The 15,489-nt window shown below is 36.3% G+C and overlaps 1 protein-coding gene across 2 annotated transcripts in view; it reads right to left on the minus strand.

Moving 5' to 3' along the window:
• The window catches only part of ITGA2 (integrin subunit alpha 2), a 106,611-nt gene that overhangs the window by 12,800 nt on the left and 78,322 nt on the right, over positions 1–15,489 (minus strand). For both annotated transcript variants that reach the window (XM_023210557.3, XM_023210558.3), the window contains 11 exons: positions 14,828–14,967; positions 11,827–11,978; positions 10,054–10,164; positions 9,404–9,486; positions 8,840–8,981; positions 7,621–7,713; positions 6,946–7,022; positions 6,779–6,862; positions 3,177–3,279; positions 1,435–1,545; positions 362–463 (listed from right to left, as the gene is read on the minus strand). In XM_023210557.3, the coding sequence (XP_023066325.2) occupies positions 362–463; positions 1,435–1,545; positions 3,177–3,279; positions 6,779–6,862; positions 6,946–7,022; positions 7,621–7,713; positions 8,840–8,981; positions 9,404–9,486; positions 10,054–10,164; positions 11,827–11,978; positions 14,828–14,967 (1,198 nt within the window). The remainder of the gene's footprint in view (positions 1–361; positions 464–1,434; positions 1,546–3,176; positions 3,280–6,778; positions 6,863–6,945; positions 7,023–7,620; positions 7,714–8,839; positions 8,982–9,403; positions 9,487–10,053; positions 10,165–11,826; positions 11,979–14,827; positions 14,968–15,489) is intronic.

Below are 15,489 nucleotides of genomic sequence, written 5' to 3' on the forward strand. Positions count from 1 at the left end.
ACACCCAGTTCCTTCACAGCTCTTTGCCTTATTTCCAAAGTGCACAATGCATAAACACAATAGCTTCACGTGAGTTTTTCTGATGTCATGAAATCTGGAACTTGTATTTTATAAGAAGTGGCATAAGATAATTCCAGTAACCTAGATTTGAACACGTATTAGGTTGGTGCAAAAGTAATTGTGGATTTCAAAACCGTATTTACTTTTGCACAACCTAATATTTTCTAAATCTTGACTCATATAAGCATCACAGTCAAAATAAGTAAGCTCTATGATATCAGTTGGTAGGAGAAAAGCAGCGTCCTGATCACAGGTGAAATAAATGAGTGAGGGGAGCTTTCACATGTTAACTTGTCCTCACCAATTCTTTGGTGTGCCTGAAATTTTCACTTTTGAAAGATACAGAAGATGTTTGTCCTATTTTCAGTGGATTGATATCTGCATTACAACTGATGTCACCAGCCTATAAAAGAAGAACACCTGATCAGACTTCAGAAACAAAACAGTTTATAATGTTCCTTTCAACATGTTAGGAAATCCTCCTGTCACTTGTAGGGGCCTGGGAAGGGCTGTTAGGATTCTTTCAATGGCGCTGACCTGGCCACACTTCATATAATCACCAGGTGAACATGAAGTATTTAAATGCTCCTGATGTGAACTGATGAGGTGGGCTAGGTTCTTATAGCCCACATATGATGAGGCAAATCTGTAATAGCTAAACACTGTGAATAATTCAGGGTAATTTTCTCTGGAACATTTTAGGATTTTGATTTTCCTGTAGCCCCCTATGCACACTACAGGAATAACACAACTATTGAATAATACAACTGTTGGACTGAAGATGAGCCAATGTCAAGGGGTTTGGCTAGAGCTGTGCTTGTCAGCCCAGGATGCGTGCTAGAACCACGGGGTGGATGGAGTGGGGGTGGTTAAAGAAAAACCCTAGTGTAAGAATTATCCCTAGAGATTCTGATTTAATTACCTGGATTAGGTCTGGACACTCTTATTTAAAAGAGCAAACAGAGGGATTAAAATGAACAGCCAGGGTTGAGTATTACCAGGAGAAAGTCCAAGCTGGCTGCTTGAAGACCAGCTCCTCACTGCAGCTGTGAAGACCTGCTATGCTTCCCATACAGGTTCAGCCTCTCACTTCCCAGCCTGCACAGGGCCTGTCAAAGTCAGATCTTCACCTGGCCAAAATGGGGTTTTTGGAATAATTTCTGCCACCTGCAATTCCCTAGACTCAAACATTTGTTTTCTTGTAACAATATTCTTCTTCTGATATGAAATTAACTGCTAGTCAGTTGGCACCTGGGCTGCATAGGAGTTACCGCCTGTTTCCCATCCGTAAAATGTCAGACATGATCACCCTAATCTCATGGGTTATTTCCATCTTGAAAGTGCATATTTTTTAGGCAGTTTTGTAATCTTTACCTTGTCTGTTTGCACCCCAGTTAGGTACATCAGTGGGTTCTTTTCTTTGGTATATTGAGGGATGTGGATGATTACAGTTGCCATGCTTACTGGAACACTTCCTGTTGTTACCTACGTAGAGAATAAAACGTGCCAGTACTGCAACAGGATGTACGTAATGCAAGGAAATTCACCAGTAACCCCTGTGTTGATGAAGGGCAACTACGAGGTGGTAAGATTGAGTCCAAATGAAAGTGAGCCATCACTTTATAGTCACACTTCAAGTCTCTGCGTCTCACCTCTTAAAACGCATTTATGCCCGAGGTTGCATGTTTTTTGAAATTTCAGTCATACCTTGGCGATGATCTTGAGCAGTAGGATATAAGTAACTCCCACATGCTTCGTGTTCCAATAATGGAACAGTAGGCATAAATGGCTCAATGGAAAAAAACTCAACATCTACAATGTTAATGGGTAAGTAATTTGTGACTTACAAAACATGTGGTATAAATGGTTAAAAATGCCATCTGTGGAGTTGGGCTGCCAGGGTGTGCTGTCCCAGTCTGCTGTTGATTAGCAGTGTGGCTTGGGCAAGGAACTTGACCTCTCTGTGCTTTTCTTATTTGTAAAATAAAGATGATCAGAAATTCAGTAGGAATGTGCTGGCACAGGGCACTTGTACAGTATCTGTTCTCACTGGTGGGGGTTTCTGTTCTAAGTGGCCAGGGCTCATACCCTAAAGGTTATTTAAATATTTTAAATAACATCCCTGGAAATAATACCAAGCTCAAAACTGATCTGGGAACTAAATGGGATAACGTATGTAAAGCACTTGATACAACAGCTGGTACTTATTACACACTCTATGAATGTTATTACTACTACTCCAATAGATGCCCCATTAAAGAATGTAGTTGCCAAATACCATCCACATTTTATAAATTCTATTATAGTATCCAGATCATAAAGATTCTTCTAAAGATTTTTTTATCACAAAATTGCAGGGTTGCAACCATGTAACAAACTAGTGAGAAATGAACAAAAAAAATGGTATAGACTTAGGATAGTGGATAAATTCTTTTTACTTTCCAAAGTTATTTAATTTTATTACATTATAAATTAGTTATTCTTTCACAAATTAATTTATCTTCATATATCTGGTAGTAATCTTTAGATTAATAATTGCTTACTAATAGTAAATAGTATTTGGTTCAAAAATATTTTTAGATACTACCTAGTATTACTGTACAGATTTGTATACAAAAGGAAAACTCAAACAGAAGTGGTCTCTAAGGATAAATTGACATAATAATTATATTCCAAAGACTTTTACCCACAGCAATACCTTTATAGTAATACTCTGTTGGTTAATATTGAACATTTGCCTTCAAAATATATCAATTATCTCTTACCCAAGACACATAACTATGCACAAAGCCCAGTTGTTTACTTATCTATGATCTAGCCTATTGGTTATCAAAGTATGGCACCTGGACCAGCAGCATAAGCATCACCTGGGAGCCTGTTAGATATGCAAATGTATAGGCCCACCCCAGACCTACTGAATCTGAAACCCTGGAGATAAAACCCAGCATCTGTGGTTTCACAATTCCTCCAGGTGATTTTAATGCACACCCAAGTTTGAGAACCACAGATGTATTTCAATTTCTTTTTATTTTTTCCTTTTATTTCCAGACTCATTTTTTTTTTTTTTTCTTCTCGCTTTCTCCTGGATTTGCCATCCTTATGACAGGCTTACCAACCTTCAGGGAGAAGATGAATTTTGGACCAATATCTTCAAAACTGTGCACGATTGAAGGAACATTCCCATCCGAAGAGATTTCATAAAAATTTATGTTGGTAGATCTGTTGGATGATGTTTGTAAAGCCAAATATTTTAGTTTGCTTTTGTTCTTGAAGGTTAATATTTCTTTTATTTAAGTATCTTATAGCTTAGGTTAAAATAAATTTTACTTTTAGTTACAAAGGCACCAAATCAAAAGAAATGCTTGTTATGGGCTTATGGTCCAATGTATGTTTCTAAGACTAACATAAATTCCTTTCAAAACATATTTCTTTGTGGACTTTCTGCTAAGAGTTTGTGCATTATATGTCTACCAATTGTCAAGTTTCTAAATAAGTACAAAAGTATTACTTTAGAATTGACAGTAGAAGTCTTCCCAAGATTACTGTTACATTGACTAGCATGTTAGCATAGTAGACAGTCAGTACTTGTTGGTTGAATAAATGGATTTATAAGCCAGGGGTTTTCACCTTGCTGTGGCTAAAATGTATTAACAGGGTATTGAGCACCTTCAGTGTTCATTACTGGATGCCTGTATTATTCATTCTTCCTATCCTTCTTTAGTTGCAAACCAATTCAAACAGTTTAGTCTGAATGGGGTTGGTCAAATCTGTTTCCACCATTAGTGTAGAGACCACCTTTAAGATGGCTGACCCAGAGGTTTTAGTATTCTGGACCTAAAGACACTGGATTGATCTTAACTTCTTTGCTTAAGATTGCCAACAAAGTTCTGCAAGCAAAGTGATGATGAGATCAGAGAAACCCTCATAGGACCACTCAGACTAGAATGAAACTGGGGACCTCCCCTCTCCTCACTCATTTCTGGGGCTCTGAGGTGGGATTCCAACTAGGGTAGCTTCTTTGGGTTGGGGATTAAGGTATGAGTGGTGAGGGTAGGGGTCTGAGAACACTGTGCATATCCTTTCCATTTATTCCCACTGGACAATTTATGTTAATTATAGAATGTTAATTCTATTTCTTAAAAACTTGGGGTGGGCATTTTCTGAAGTAGAATTTTTTTGGGTTTCTGTACTAAAACCTTGTCTTTCCCTCTTTTATGCCTTAAGGAATTTTTTCCAAATCCATAAAAGGAAAATATGTCATAGGGAGACTTGAGTGGATGTATTTGTCAAGGTTATATATGAGAGGAAACAATGATTTGTCAGCCTGACATGGAAAATTGGAAAACTGACTAGGATTTGAAACAGAAAGCTTGGATGTGTGTGCATGAATTATTTCCTATGCCTTCCAGAAGATCTTTGTGTGAGATCCTAAATGGGGCCAATTTCTAAATTAATATGGTCTGTCCTTGCATTTTAAAGAGATCTGACACTTTTCCATTTGTTACTTAAGTGTTCCTTAGGCTACTTAAGTGTTGATCAATAAATTTATAATAGTAGTTACCTATACTCAGGGGGATCCTGCATCAGAAATAATACTATTATCGCTATTTCTACCCATCTTTTTTTTACAGTATAACTGTACAGCTATACAGTATCAAAGTTGTTGCTAAGAAATACACTACGTTACTGGGTAGGATTTTTTTTCAAAAGTTTGTAAAGATGTTTGTTAAATTTTTTTGCAGCATTGCTTGTGATGGTTAAACCAAACAAAATAAAAATGCAAAGCAACCAAATATCTTGTTAATATTGAATTGGTTATATAAATTATGATCCAGTCAGAACTAGAGTAAGTTGGGTCCGTATGTCCTCATATGAAAACTTTTCTAAGATCATGTAAAATGCAAGGTATAGAAGAGTGTTTTAGTATTCCTTTTGGGTAATAAAATGTGCGTGTGTGTGTGTGTGTGTGTGTGTGTGTGTGTGTGTGTGTGTGTGTTATATGCATATATCCTGGTAGATAAGCAACCCTGTATCTGGAAGATATTCTGAAAAGTCTTGTTAGTCCCCTATGGGGAGTGGTACTAGGAAAGGTGGGGAGGGATGACCTCTCACTGTGTATCTTTCTCTAATGTTTGGGTTTTCTAGGTAGTAGGACTAGAAGCCATTTTATCTTTTGTCCTTTATAATTCTCTACGTTAATGTTTTTGAGGATATATTTTAAAGAACATTAGAATACATTTGAATTCAAGTTGCCATTACAAAAATACATGCCTAATATGATAATTGGTAAAAGTAAAGTATCATTTCAATCTTATATTTATTTCATTCTTAAATATCTGGGAAAATATTGGCCATTGTAGGACAGTAGAATAATAAAAAGACTGTATTGACAAAAAATATTTAGAAGAAAGGATCAATATAAGAAGGAAAAAATTCAGGTAATGCGGTAACATCAATTTGGGTTGGTTGCATTTGTTTTCAATGTCTTATTTTAGCAAGTGGGGATCCTTTGAAGTCTGCAGTTACTGATGACTTTTTCAGAGATGTATTATTTGGACTGTATTTTGCTTCTGCTTGTGCTGTCTGCAACTCACTTGATACAGAAGCATTCTTTTCATCTTTGCTCTTTGGCTCAAGCTCTAGACATGATGACATATTTTCCTTTTTGTTTTTGCTCAGAGAGCTATTGAATGATCTACAGATTCCATACTCTTAGGGGCTGGGGTGATTGTGGTAGAAATTAGACAAACCTGCTGTCACTGGATTTCTTGGGAAAGTGCTGCACTGTGCTATTCAGGGGTCATTGATCTGTGCTGGGAAGCTGTCCTAGTGCTTCACCAGGTAGAGAACTCTGGCTCCCAGGCCTGTAGGAGGGCATCACCTGGGCCCAGTGCACCTGCACAACTGTGCCTCAGTTTGTCTGCTATGAACTCACCTTATTTCTGAGTTAAAGTGATATCAATCTATTAGAACCTGTGAAATGTGGATGTTACCCACTTCCCAAGACACCCGTCCCCCTGAACAATTAAAGACAGCTGGTATCAACCAGTAACATTGACACCACTGCTCTCAGGTTTGCTTGCTTTGGGCAGGTAAAAACAGGGAACAAAGCATTTCTTTATGGATGACCTCCTTTGGGAAAAACCTCTTCTCCTCCTGGCTGGAAGAAAACCCTAATCTGATATGTTAGGAATTTTTCATTCAGAAACTAGACTTGATCTAGTTTCAATATCTGAATATTCAAACCGTGACTGGATTCAATATTTATTGTGGAACTACTGGGTGTAAAACATTGTGCTTGGGGCCTCAATGTCCAGGAATGGGGATACCGCTTGAGATCTCATATACAATGGGAAGCAGGCAGTGAGAAGAAAGTGCAGACAACTCTCAGGACCTTTGAGAGTTCTGTTTCAACCTTTTGAGAATGTTTGCAGCTACTCAGAGGGCCTGCAATGTGAAGTGTGCCTGTGATGTGTGGCTACAGGGATCTTTCTCTGCCTTTCTGGGCTGTTCTCATTAGTTTAATAAACCTAATGAGTCACTCAAGGTTTTCCTAGGGACCGATATGTCTGTGGACTTCTGTTTTAGTTGACAAGAATTTTAATTCAAATTCTTCAGTTAAGAATGAGCATACAGAGGACTTTTTTAGCCATGAGCCAAAAATCTTCCGATCTAGAGTTGGTGTTAGTGATAACAGGTTACCCACTGCTTCACCTACCTTGTTAAGTGAATTTCAGCATCGTACAGGAGAGGAATTTTGAGGTTGACCAAATTATCAGCCTTGTTTTCTTCTTGGCTTTCACTATAGAAAGAAACATTAGGAAATTACTTAAAGAGAAATATAAAGCTATCCATCATTCCATTGATGACTTCATTATGTTTTACCTTAAGGCTTGGAAACTGAGAGATGCCTGATTTTGAAGGTTTTGAAGATTGAAGTCGAAGTTAATAGTAAAGTTCACCTAAAGACAAAATTAAAATTTCTCAGTCTATGATGCTTCATACTCAGTGGTCAATGTGAAAAAAAAAAAAAAAAAAAAAAAAATGCTTCCCCTAAAAATAAACTCACTCAAATTTGATTCTGAATTTTATATACCTTAAGTTTTCCAATTTGTAGAATATCTTTATTTGTCCACCTTGTTTTACTATGCTTCACATTAGAATTAGAGAAGCTTGACTTCCAAGTGACACATGTAAGTTATCCAGGTGCATATACCTGTCTGAATTTAGAAGCTATGAGCTGATGTGAAACTTGTTAACAGGGGTTAATAAATGATCTCCGTGACTCTGTGTATAGTGCTTTGACCAATGTTGCTCGACATATTTACACAAAAGGAACCTTCCATATTGTGTGTACCTTTTGGAATGAATTGCCTGGAGAAAATCCCATTTTTATTAATAATTTAAAGAAAACATTCAGATATTGAAAACTTCCCCTAAGTATGTAGCCAGTTATTTTGTGATGCCTATCAAATGATGATAGCAGGATGTTATGTTGGTAAATCAGCATATGTGCTGAGGAGGGCTTGTATGGACCGGAGGATGAAATGCAAGTTGTACCTGTTGTTCTCTCTTTAAAGCAGGGTAGCCTACATCACAGGCAACAGACTTCTGAGATGCAGCCACCTGGCATGTTACTTCTGTCCCATCAACCTGAACAAGACCAAGGAAACAACAATGATCAATTGGCATATAACATTTGGCTGTGTATGCACACACCTGGTGAAAGAGGTACAGTGACATTTTAGCAGTAAGGTTGGCTCATACTGAAATAATTTATTATCCCTCAAGACTTGAAATTTTGTACTGCCCAGGTGGCTAATATACTATTTTTACTGCTAGCCCTAAAGATACCTAGGACATCCAACAAACCAAAGAAAAGATTAAATACTGTATTTTTTTCCCCAGAAAAAAATAGTAAAATAGTTTTTAGATTTCAGATGCACAAATAGCTTTAATTCAGTATTTTAAAATGCTGACTTTAGGAATATGTTTTTCTCAATTTATTAGAAGCATTTTCAAGAGAAGAAAATAAAATCATATATTGGTGTTTGTATTTTAAATAATTTGAAGGTTTTTTTTTTTTTCTTAGTTTTTCTTCAGGTTTTTTTTCCCCCCCTTTAAAAGAAGTAGTTGCCACTTGGCACAGGATGTTTAAACAGCAAGGTCAGGTTAGGTTTAGAACTCTAAGCCTATTAAGATCACATTAACTTTAAATTAAATGAAATCATTGTTTAATCCTTTAATCAAGTAGTTCATTTGGAAAATCTCAGCTTTTCCTTCTCTCCCTTTTTTCTTCATCACTTGGTGGTAGAGGAGGGACCAGGGAGCACTCACGGTCAAGTGTGTTCCTGGTATAACGATCAAGTCAATGTGATTAGCTGGCTTTGCTGGTGTGCATCATCTTGGCGGCAGCAGCAACCGTAGTTGCAAAGCTCAGGCTGAGCTTTGGGACTCAAATATCTCAGAGCAAGTGCACCGCATCTGTGCAGAATGCAGCAGCCTCATCACACTGATGGCTCAAGAAGAGTTATGGGGGTGTCTGGCTACTGCTGCCAAGTCTCAGGATAAGGGAAAAACTGACCCGAGTTGTCAAGCAGAACCTAGATATAGAGCCAGACTATGTTCTCATGCGATTTAACTAGTCGGAAGCCACAAAGTTCAGACTGATCATGCTGAGGGTTAAGGTGCTTCTTTAAACAACTCAGAGGACATAGAGAAGACAGCGATCGATAAGTAGGAAGCATAGTGGAAGTAAGCGCAGGGTCTAATCACATACCGGCAGGGAGAATGATGCAAAAAACAAGTTTTCTGAAAAATCAACAACAATTCCAGTGTTGTATGCACTTTCCCTTTTGTTTTTCAGTGTTACTGAAAATGTTAACCTTTTGTTTTGGTTGCTGACAGTAAAGGGCTGTTCTCTGTTAAAAGCAAAAATGAGGGAGGAAGCCATTACTGTTAAATAAAAAGGCCAGTATTTTAAAATTTCACTCATTAAAAAACTAAACTCTTTAGACTTACTTAGAATACTGAGAAAATTGCTTTGTAATAAAGTATCTTTGCATTAAAATGATACTGACAACAAATAAGTAAATGCATTTGGATTTTGTTCTTTGTTGCTATTATATTAGAGGGAATGGAACCATTTAAATACAGATAATTTTATATTTCTTATTAATTTACTCTTATGTGTATGGTAGACATTGAAATTTAGTTTTTAAAGGTCTTTATTAGTTATGAATGTTTCTTTTATAGAAAAACTCTATAAACATTCATTTGAATAAAGTAATCTAGTGTGTCTTTTATTTCTACATTTTACAATGAGCTTTAAAGTAAAACTTACTGAGCAGCTGGTATTTGTCGGACGTCTAGAACTAGATCGGCAATGCAAAGTCCATCCTCACCACAGTCTTTGTGGAAAGGAATCTACAAAAAAGGAAAAAAAAGATCCATACATTTGCTCTTGGGTTGAAAAAGCAAATTATAGAAGAATACATACAGAATTATTCTATTTACATAAAGTATAAAACCAAACAATGTTCTAGGAATATATAAATGTTTAACAAAATAATAAAGAAAAGCATTAATAAACACAAAATTCAAGATAATCATTTGTGCAGGGGGAGCTAGATGAAAGTGTCTATGGCGGGGACAGCTATACACAGAGCTTCATATGTATTGGTAATATTTTTTGAGTGGTGAGCACAAGGCATTTACTTTATTTTTATTTATTTCTTCAACAAATATGTGTTGAACATATACAATGGGCCAGGCCCAGGTCTAGGGACTGGAAATACAGCAGTGAACAAGAAAAACAAAAATCCCTGCTGTCATGGAACTTAAGTGTTAGTGAACTTTATGCAAATATAATTGTATTTCAATTAGAAAATTAAGAATTTACAGGCTGCATCCTAAGTATCCTTCAGACACTATTGTAGTGACTGTGAAACTTTGTTTGCCAGTCTAAATCCAGGAAGTGTAAGCTGCACTTACACTGAAGACCTTGGTAGTCTCAGAATAGGCTTCAAGGGCAGGGCTAGTGCCAGGGTTTTCCAGACTGATGTCCACACGCAAATCCAAAGAGTTGACAACATCAGAGGGCTCCTAAACATACACACACACAAACATACAGGGAGAGACAGAGTCAGTTTATTAGGGCATAGCAGCATTAAAACAAGAAAACGATTACAAATGTGTTTACAATTAAGAGCACAGTCAGCTCTCAATTATGTAGAATGTCTTTGTTTTGAATAATCAAGACTCTCACTTCTTCTCTTCCAACCTAATTCTGCTTTTAGCCTCTCTTCTACTAAGAAACCAAAGGAGACTTGGGTCTAGTAAGAATTTGAAGCAGGGATTCTTAGTTAATGAAGCTCATCAGTTCTTGTCAAGAAAGCACTATGTCTATACAAGTGAAACCCTAACATTTGAATTTGCCTTTTCCTCAGAAGCGGTATCTTGGTATTCTTTAGTCCATTCACAGGCAGGACTTACTCTTAACTCTTGGGGGCCTCCCAGAAGTCCTCCCAGAAAGACTTTCTCCTCCTGGAGGCCTGTCTACCATGACAGCTCTGGACTATGAGGAGATGTTTCCTTGGCTGGCTATGGGCTTAGCAAGTAGGATGTACTTTTTTTTTTTTTTTTTTTTTTTTTTTACTTTAAAGAAAAACAGCTTGGCTGTCTCCATTTCCTCACTAGGGATTATCAGTATAATCTGATCTACCACTTAGCACAGGATGGGAGAGAAGGGAAACAAGATTTTTTCCTTTAAAGAATCTATAAAATTGTCACCTTAACAACAAAGAAGTCCATGTCTTCACAAACAAGAAACCTTCAAACTGAAAAATTAACTAAACAACTCAACTGATTTTAATTCATCTAACCGTCAACTTTATGTTTTTCTAGTGTTTACACTTAGCATTTCTTGAAGTAAGATCTCTCTGTACCATCCATTTACATAAGAAATATTTGCGGTGCTCCTTAGACCTGCATATTCCTTGGGCCTTCAAACCTAGATTTCTGATGGTAAGAACCCAGAATATACATTTCCAAAAGTTTCCCTGGCAGTTCCTTTGCTCCTTAAATTCTGAGAACCATATTCTAAGAAAGTACTTAAATATCCTTTTTAAAAAAGTGGTTTCCTGAGTAAATTATCCTTTCAAATGCCATTATGTGGTTTCCAAGGTGGAAATATTCACATCATTTATAAAATAAATTTCTGGTTGGAAGTTTTCTCCTGAAAAGCATTTTTCTTACTTGGAAAATTTTCAAAATCCATGTTAAATACAGTAATTATAGCATACAATTAGAACAAATAATTGTTATCTCATAATCTACTATATTGCATCTATGTTAACTGAAATCTAATAGTAGAAACCACAACTGGACTTATTTTTCAGTAGCTGAACAATAAATAAAATTTTTCTCTGATAGGAAACTATCAAAATAAAATTTATTGCCAATGGAAAGTTCTCTCTGTTAAACATTTAAGAAAACACTGTATCTATGATTTCTTTAAGAATTGTATTTTTAGCCCTTCCATTGCAATTCCGAATGAAATCTGATGCTGCTGACTTATATAATAATAGATTGTGACCATAAGCATTAGCATAAAGTAAATATGCTTCTTATTTATGGAATTACATAAGAAAGGCATTCATTAGAAAGGCAAACATTTTCTAACTCATAAGCTTCCATTTTAGACTTTTACCACTCATTTGTCTTTAAGAAGAAATAAAATGAAAAGGGATGGTCCTGAGGCCTCACCTGTATATAAATGATGTGCTCGGGGCAACTCTGTGCTTGATTTACTACCATATTCTTCTGCAGGCACCTTTCATTGTTTTCTTTAAATAACCCCCTGGAGGTTACTCTGGATGAAAATCCATCTGCATCAAGTGTGATGTTATATACAATGGCTATGATAAAAAATCATAAAGAAATGTTATTTCAAATCAACTTATAGGAAAAAGCATCTCTGCTTTATTGTGTCTTCTTGGACAAAGTATCTTACATCAATAAAATATGGAAATAGTCTTCTTATTGGTGGCTTGTGAACCATAGCTAGCACCACATACCATTTGTCATTCTAGCTCTGATGTGACATAGGTGACTGTGCATACAAAGAAATGTGATTCAGAGAAATGTGGCTGTGAGCAGTGGAAAGAAAACTAGACTTGCCGCCAGGAAACCTACTGTGATGAACCTGGGCAAATTGCTCACTCCCACAAGCACGGGCTTCATTACTCATAACGTGGAGACACAGAATGGAAAGGAACAGTTGCTGAGCACCAGCAATCGGACACATTCTTGTATATGCCATACAAGTTTTACAATGAATCTGGAAAGTGAGTTTTATTATCTTATTTTTCAAATAATGAACTAGAATAAGTGATGTAAAATAATTCACCTAAGTTCACGCACCTAGTCAGAAGTAAAAGTTGGGTATTTTTGAAATAAGAGCTCATGGTCTTTCTGCTACTATCCAGTTGTAAGAAATAATTGTTATTGTGAAGATTAACAGAGATACTCTAAGGGAACATGGACAGTGCCTGGCCTATTCTAGATGCTCACATAGGGAAATGCATGCAACACTGCAGCAATAAAGTCTCAATCAGGCAGACTTGGTTTGAATCCTAATTCTGCTGTTTATGAGCTCTGTGACTTGGGGCAATTTACTTACCCTCTTTGAACCTCTGTTTCCTAATACCAACCCATGAAAAAAAAATTATGTGATATTAACTGATGTCAGTAGCCAATGTCTAAACTATCAGAATTATTACCTTCAACTAAAGTCCACTGGCCGTATGTCCAAAACTGAGAGAGAACATCTGGTGCCATTCACAGCATCAGCTGCCTTACTGCCTTATTTGGGATTATTCTATCTTACTTTATTATTTTCAACATTTTAAAGGTTGTATATACTTCCCAAAATATGAATTCTACATGTTACCTTGAAAAAAATCTATCATATATGTTGCACAATTTTTCTTGCTCTAGTGACTTAACAATGCCAACAAAGATAGTTAAAATATTAAAGAATTAAATAAACTAAAAATAAGTTGTGAAGATGATGTAAAGGAAAAACAATGGCAGGGAGGTGAGTGCAGTTAGGACAAAGTCCACGTTATAATGCTTTTCCTTTTCTTTTTTCAAGCAGCTTTGTAAAAATGATACATAGCTTTGTAGGCCATGTTATTAATCTTAAACTGGAGTGTGCACCTGATGCAATAAATGATAGAAACCATATGCTTTATAAATTCACTTTCCACAGTTGTGAAGATGGGATTCATGTCTTACATACTATTATTGCCAAGCAATGAAGTGACAAATGAGCTCACAATCATTTCACTTGGCTTGTCGGTGTGGACCTGAAGGCATCAGGAAAAAAGATTTACAGTGAAAGATGCCCAATAGTAAGAAAGGCCAGAAACCCTCGGCAGGCTGTGGATGGAAAGGAAATTCTCTGAAAGTAGAATTTTTGAGTGTGCATTGCTATAAGGGTTGAAGTATAGTCAAAAAGGGAAGATAACGTGAGACACAGCTTTGCTTCAGGGCCAGAAGAGCTGACCAGCCTGCTGTTTCTGCCAACTAATATATTTCCCAAGTTAATCTATTAGGCAGACTAGCCACAATGTTTATACAGCAATGGTGTTTGACTTAACTATCATGTGTGCTCAGTTAGATGTGCTACAAGGCAGGTCAAGTGAGATATGCCACTCAAAATTAGGTTAATCTTTGAACACCAGCAGGGAAAACTTCCAAATGGATATGAAAAGTAGGAAAATATGGAAAGCACGTTGAGATTTGAATCTAATTTTGTTTGTGTTCTGACCTTATTTGTATCTTGGTATGAATAATGGCAAATAAACTGCTTCTGTATTTTCAGTTTTAAGTTAATGTATTTGTCACTTAACTGAATTCCTATAGGAGCTACAGGTTCTGAAGTTTAAAGCCAAATTCTGATGGAAGGGGAATGGGGACCCATGAAGCAGCGGTTCATGAAAGAAGGTAGTTTTGAATCAAGTGTTAAATTGCAAGTTATGTATTAAGCATGGTGAGATAACTGGGGCAGGAGAGATGAAGGTGAGATAATGTGCTTAGAAAAAGCTTCGAAGAGGAGGCAGGACCTTTGCCAGGCCTTGAAAGACAACTTGGCCAACCCAAGAGAAAAGACAACAATTCCTGCTGACACTTGCCCACAATGATTTCCTCACCCTTCCCCATCTGATGAGACATAATTTAGACTTTTATTCATTTCTCTGTACTATTTAGAACATTTAAAACACTGGGCAAAAGTTATATATTGCTTTTCATGTTCTCTTTCATTATTTCATTTTTATTAATTCCTCAAGAACAGGAAAAATACTTGATACTTTTACTGAACCCGTCCTATATAGATCATGACATAACCAACATGATATAGTCATCTGAGTGACAGTTCAGCATAATCTGTGTATGCTCAAGGTTTTAAGTAAGAGAAGTGGAGGTAAGAGAAACTTAAAGGATGGAAACAGGAGGGCCCTTGGTTATGTCATAGAGATTACAACTTTTTGCAGCAGAACCTTCTAGAGATGTGGAAGGAAGATCTAAACTAACCTTCCATGACTAATGAACCATTCTCAGGCATCTCCAGTGTATGGAAACTTAAGTGTCTGTAACTAAAGACCCTGATTTCTCTTGGCCTACAAACCAAAATATGTTATATTCAGGACTAAAACTCTGTAAGCCAATCAATTTCTATACAGATTATTTCAGATCTACGCACCCACTTGATTATTTTGCTTAGTAGGTCTGAACTTTGCACTGAAGCAGAGTTTGAGAATTATCTGAGCATTCTTATTGACCAAAGTGATTTTTTCTGGTGTGAATGAAGCTTCTATAGCTATATCAGCAATACTTTGTGACCTAAAAGACATAAAGAGGAACAGATGGATGGATGTTATTACTGAGCACACGTATTATATCCTTTATCAAAGAGGACCCAGTACCAGCATTACTAAATTTTTCTCTCTAAAGCACATTAGCAGTAGTTTATATTTGAAGGCTCTAAGATGGCAGACAGACACAATTTTTTGTTTTTTAATTTGTGACTGCATCACTGACACAATCCACATTTGACATATTATTTATTTATTTATTTATTTATTTATTTATTTATTTATTTATTTATTATACTTTGAGTTCTGGGATACATGTAGGTAATCTAGATAACGCTACTCTGAAATGATTTTAACTGATTTGTTCAGTAAATATATTTTCTTGTTTTTTAATGTCTTAAATATTACTCTTGAGTTTTATTTTTTCCACATAAAACTTCGTTCTGCAATAAAAATAATGCACTTCATTCTTTAAAAGCACAAGTGAGATTTGTATATAGTATCATTAAACTCAGAAATAAAAAAAAATCAATGAATATTATTCTGTTGT

The sequence above is a fragment of the Piliocolobus tephrosceles genome, chromosome 4, assembly GCF_002776525.5.
Source record: "Piliocolobus tephrosceles isolate RC106 chromosome 4, ASM277652v3, whole genome shotgun sequence".
NCBI classification, from domain to species: Eukaryota; Metazoa; Chordata; class Mammalia; order Primates; family Cercopithecidae; genus Piliocolobus; species Piliocolobus tephrosceles.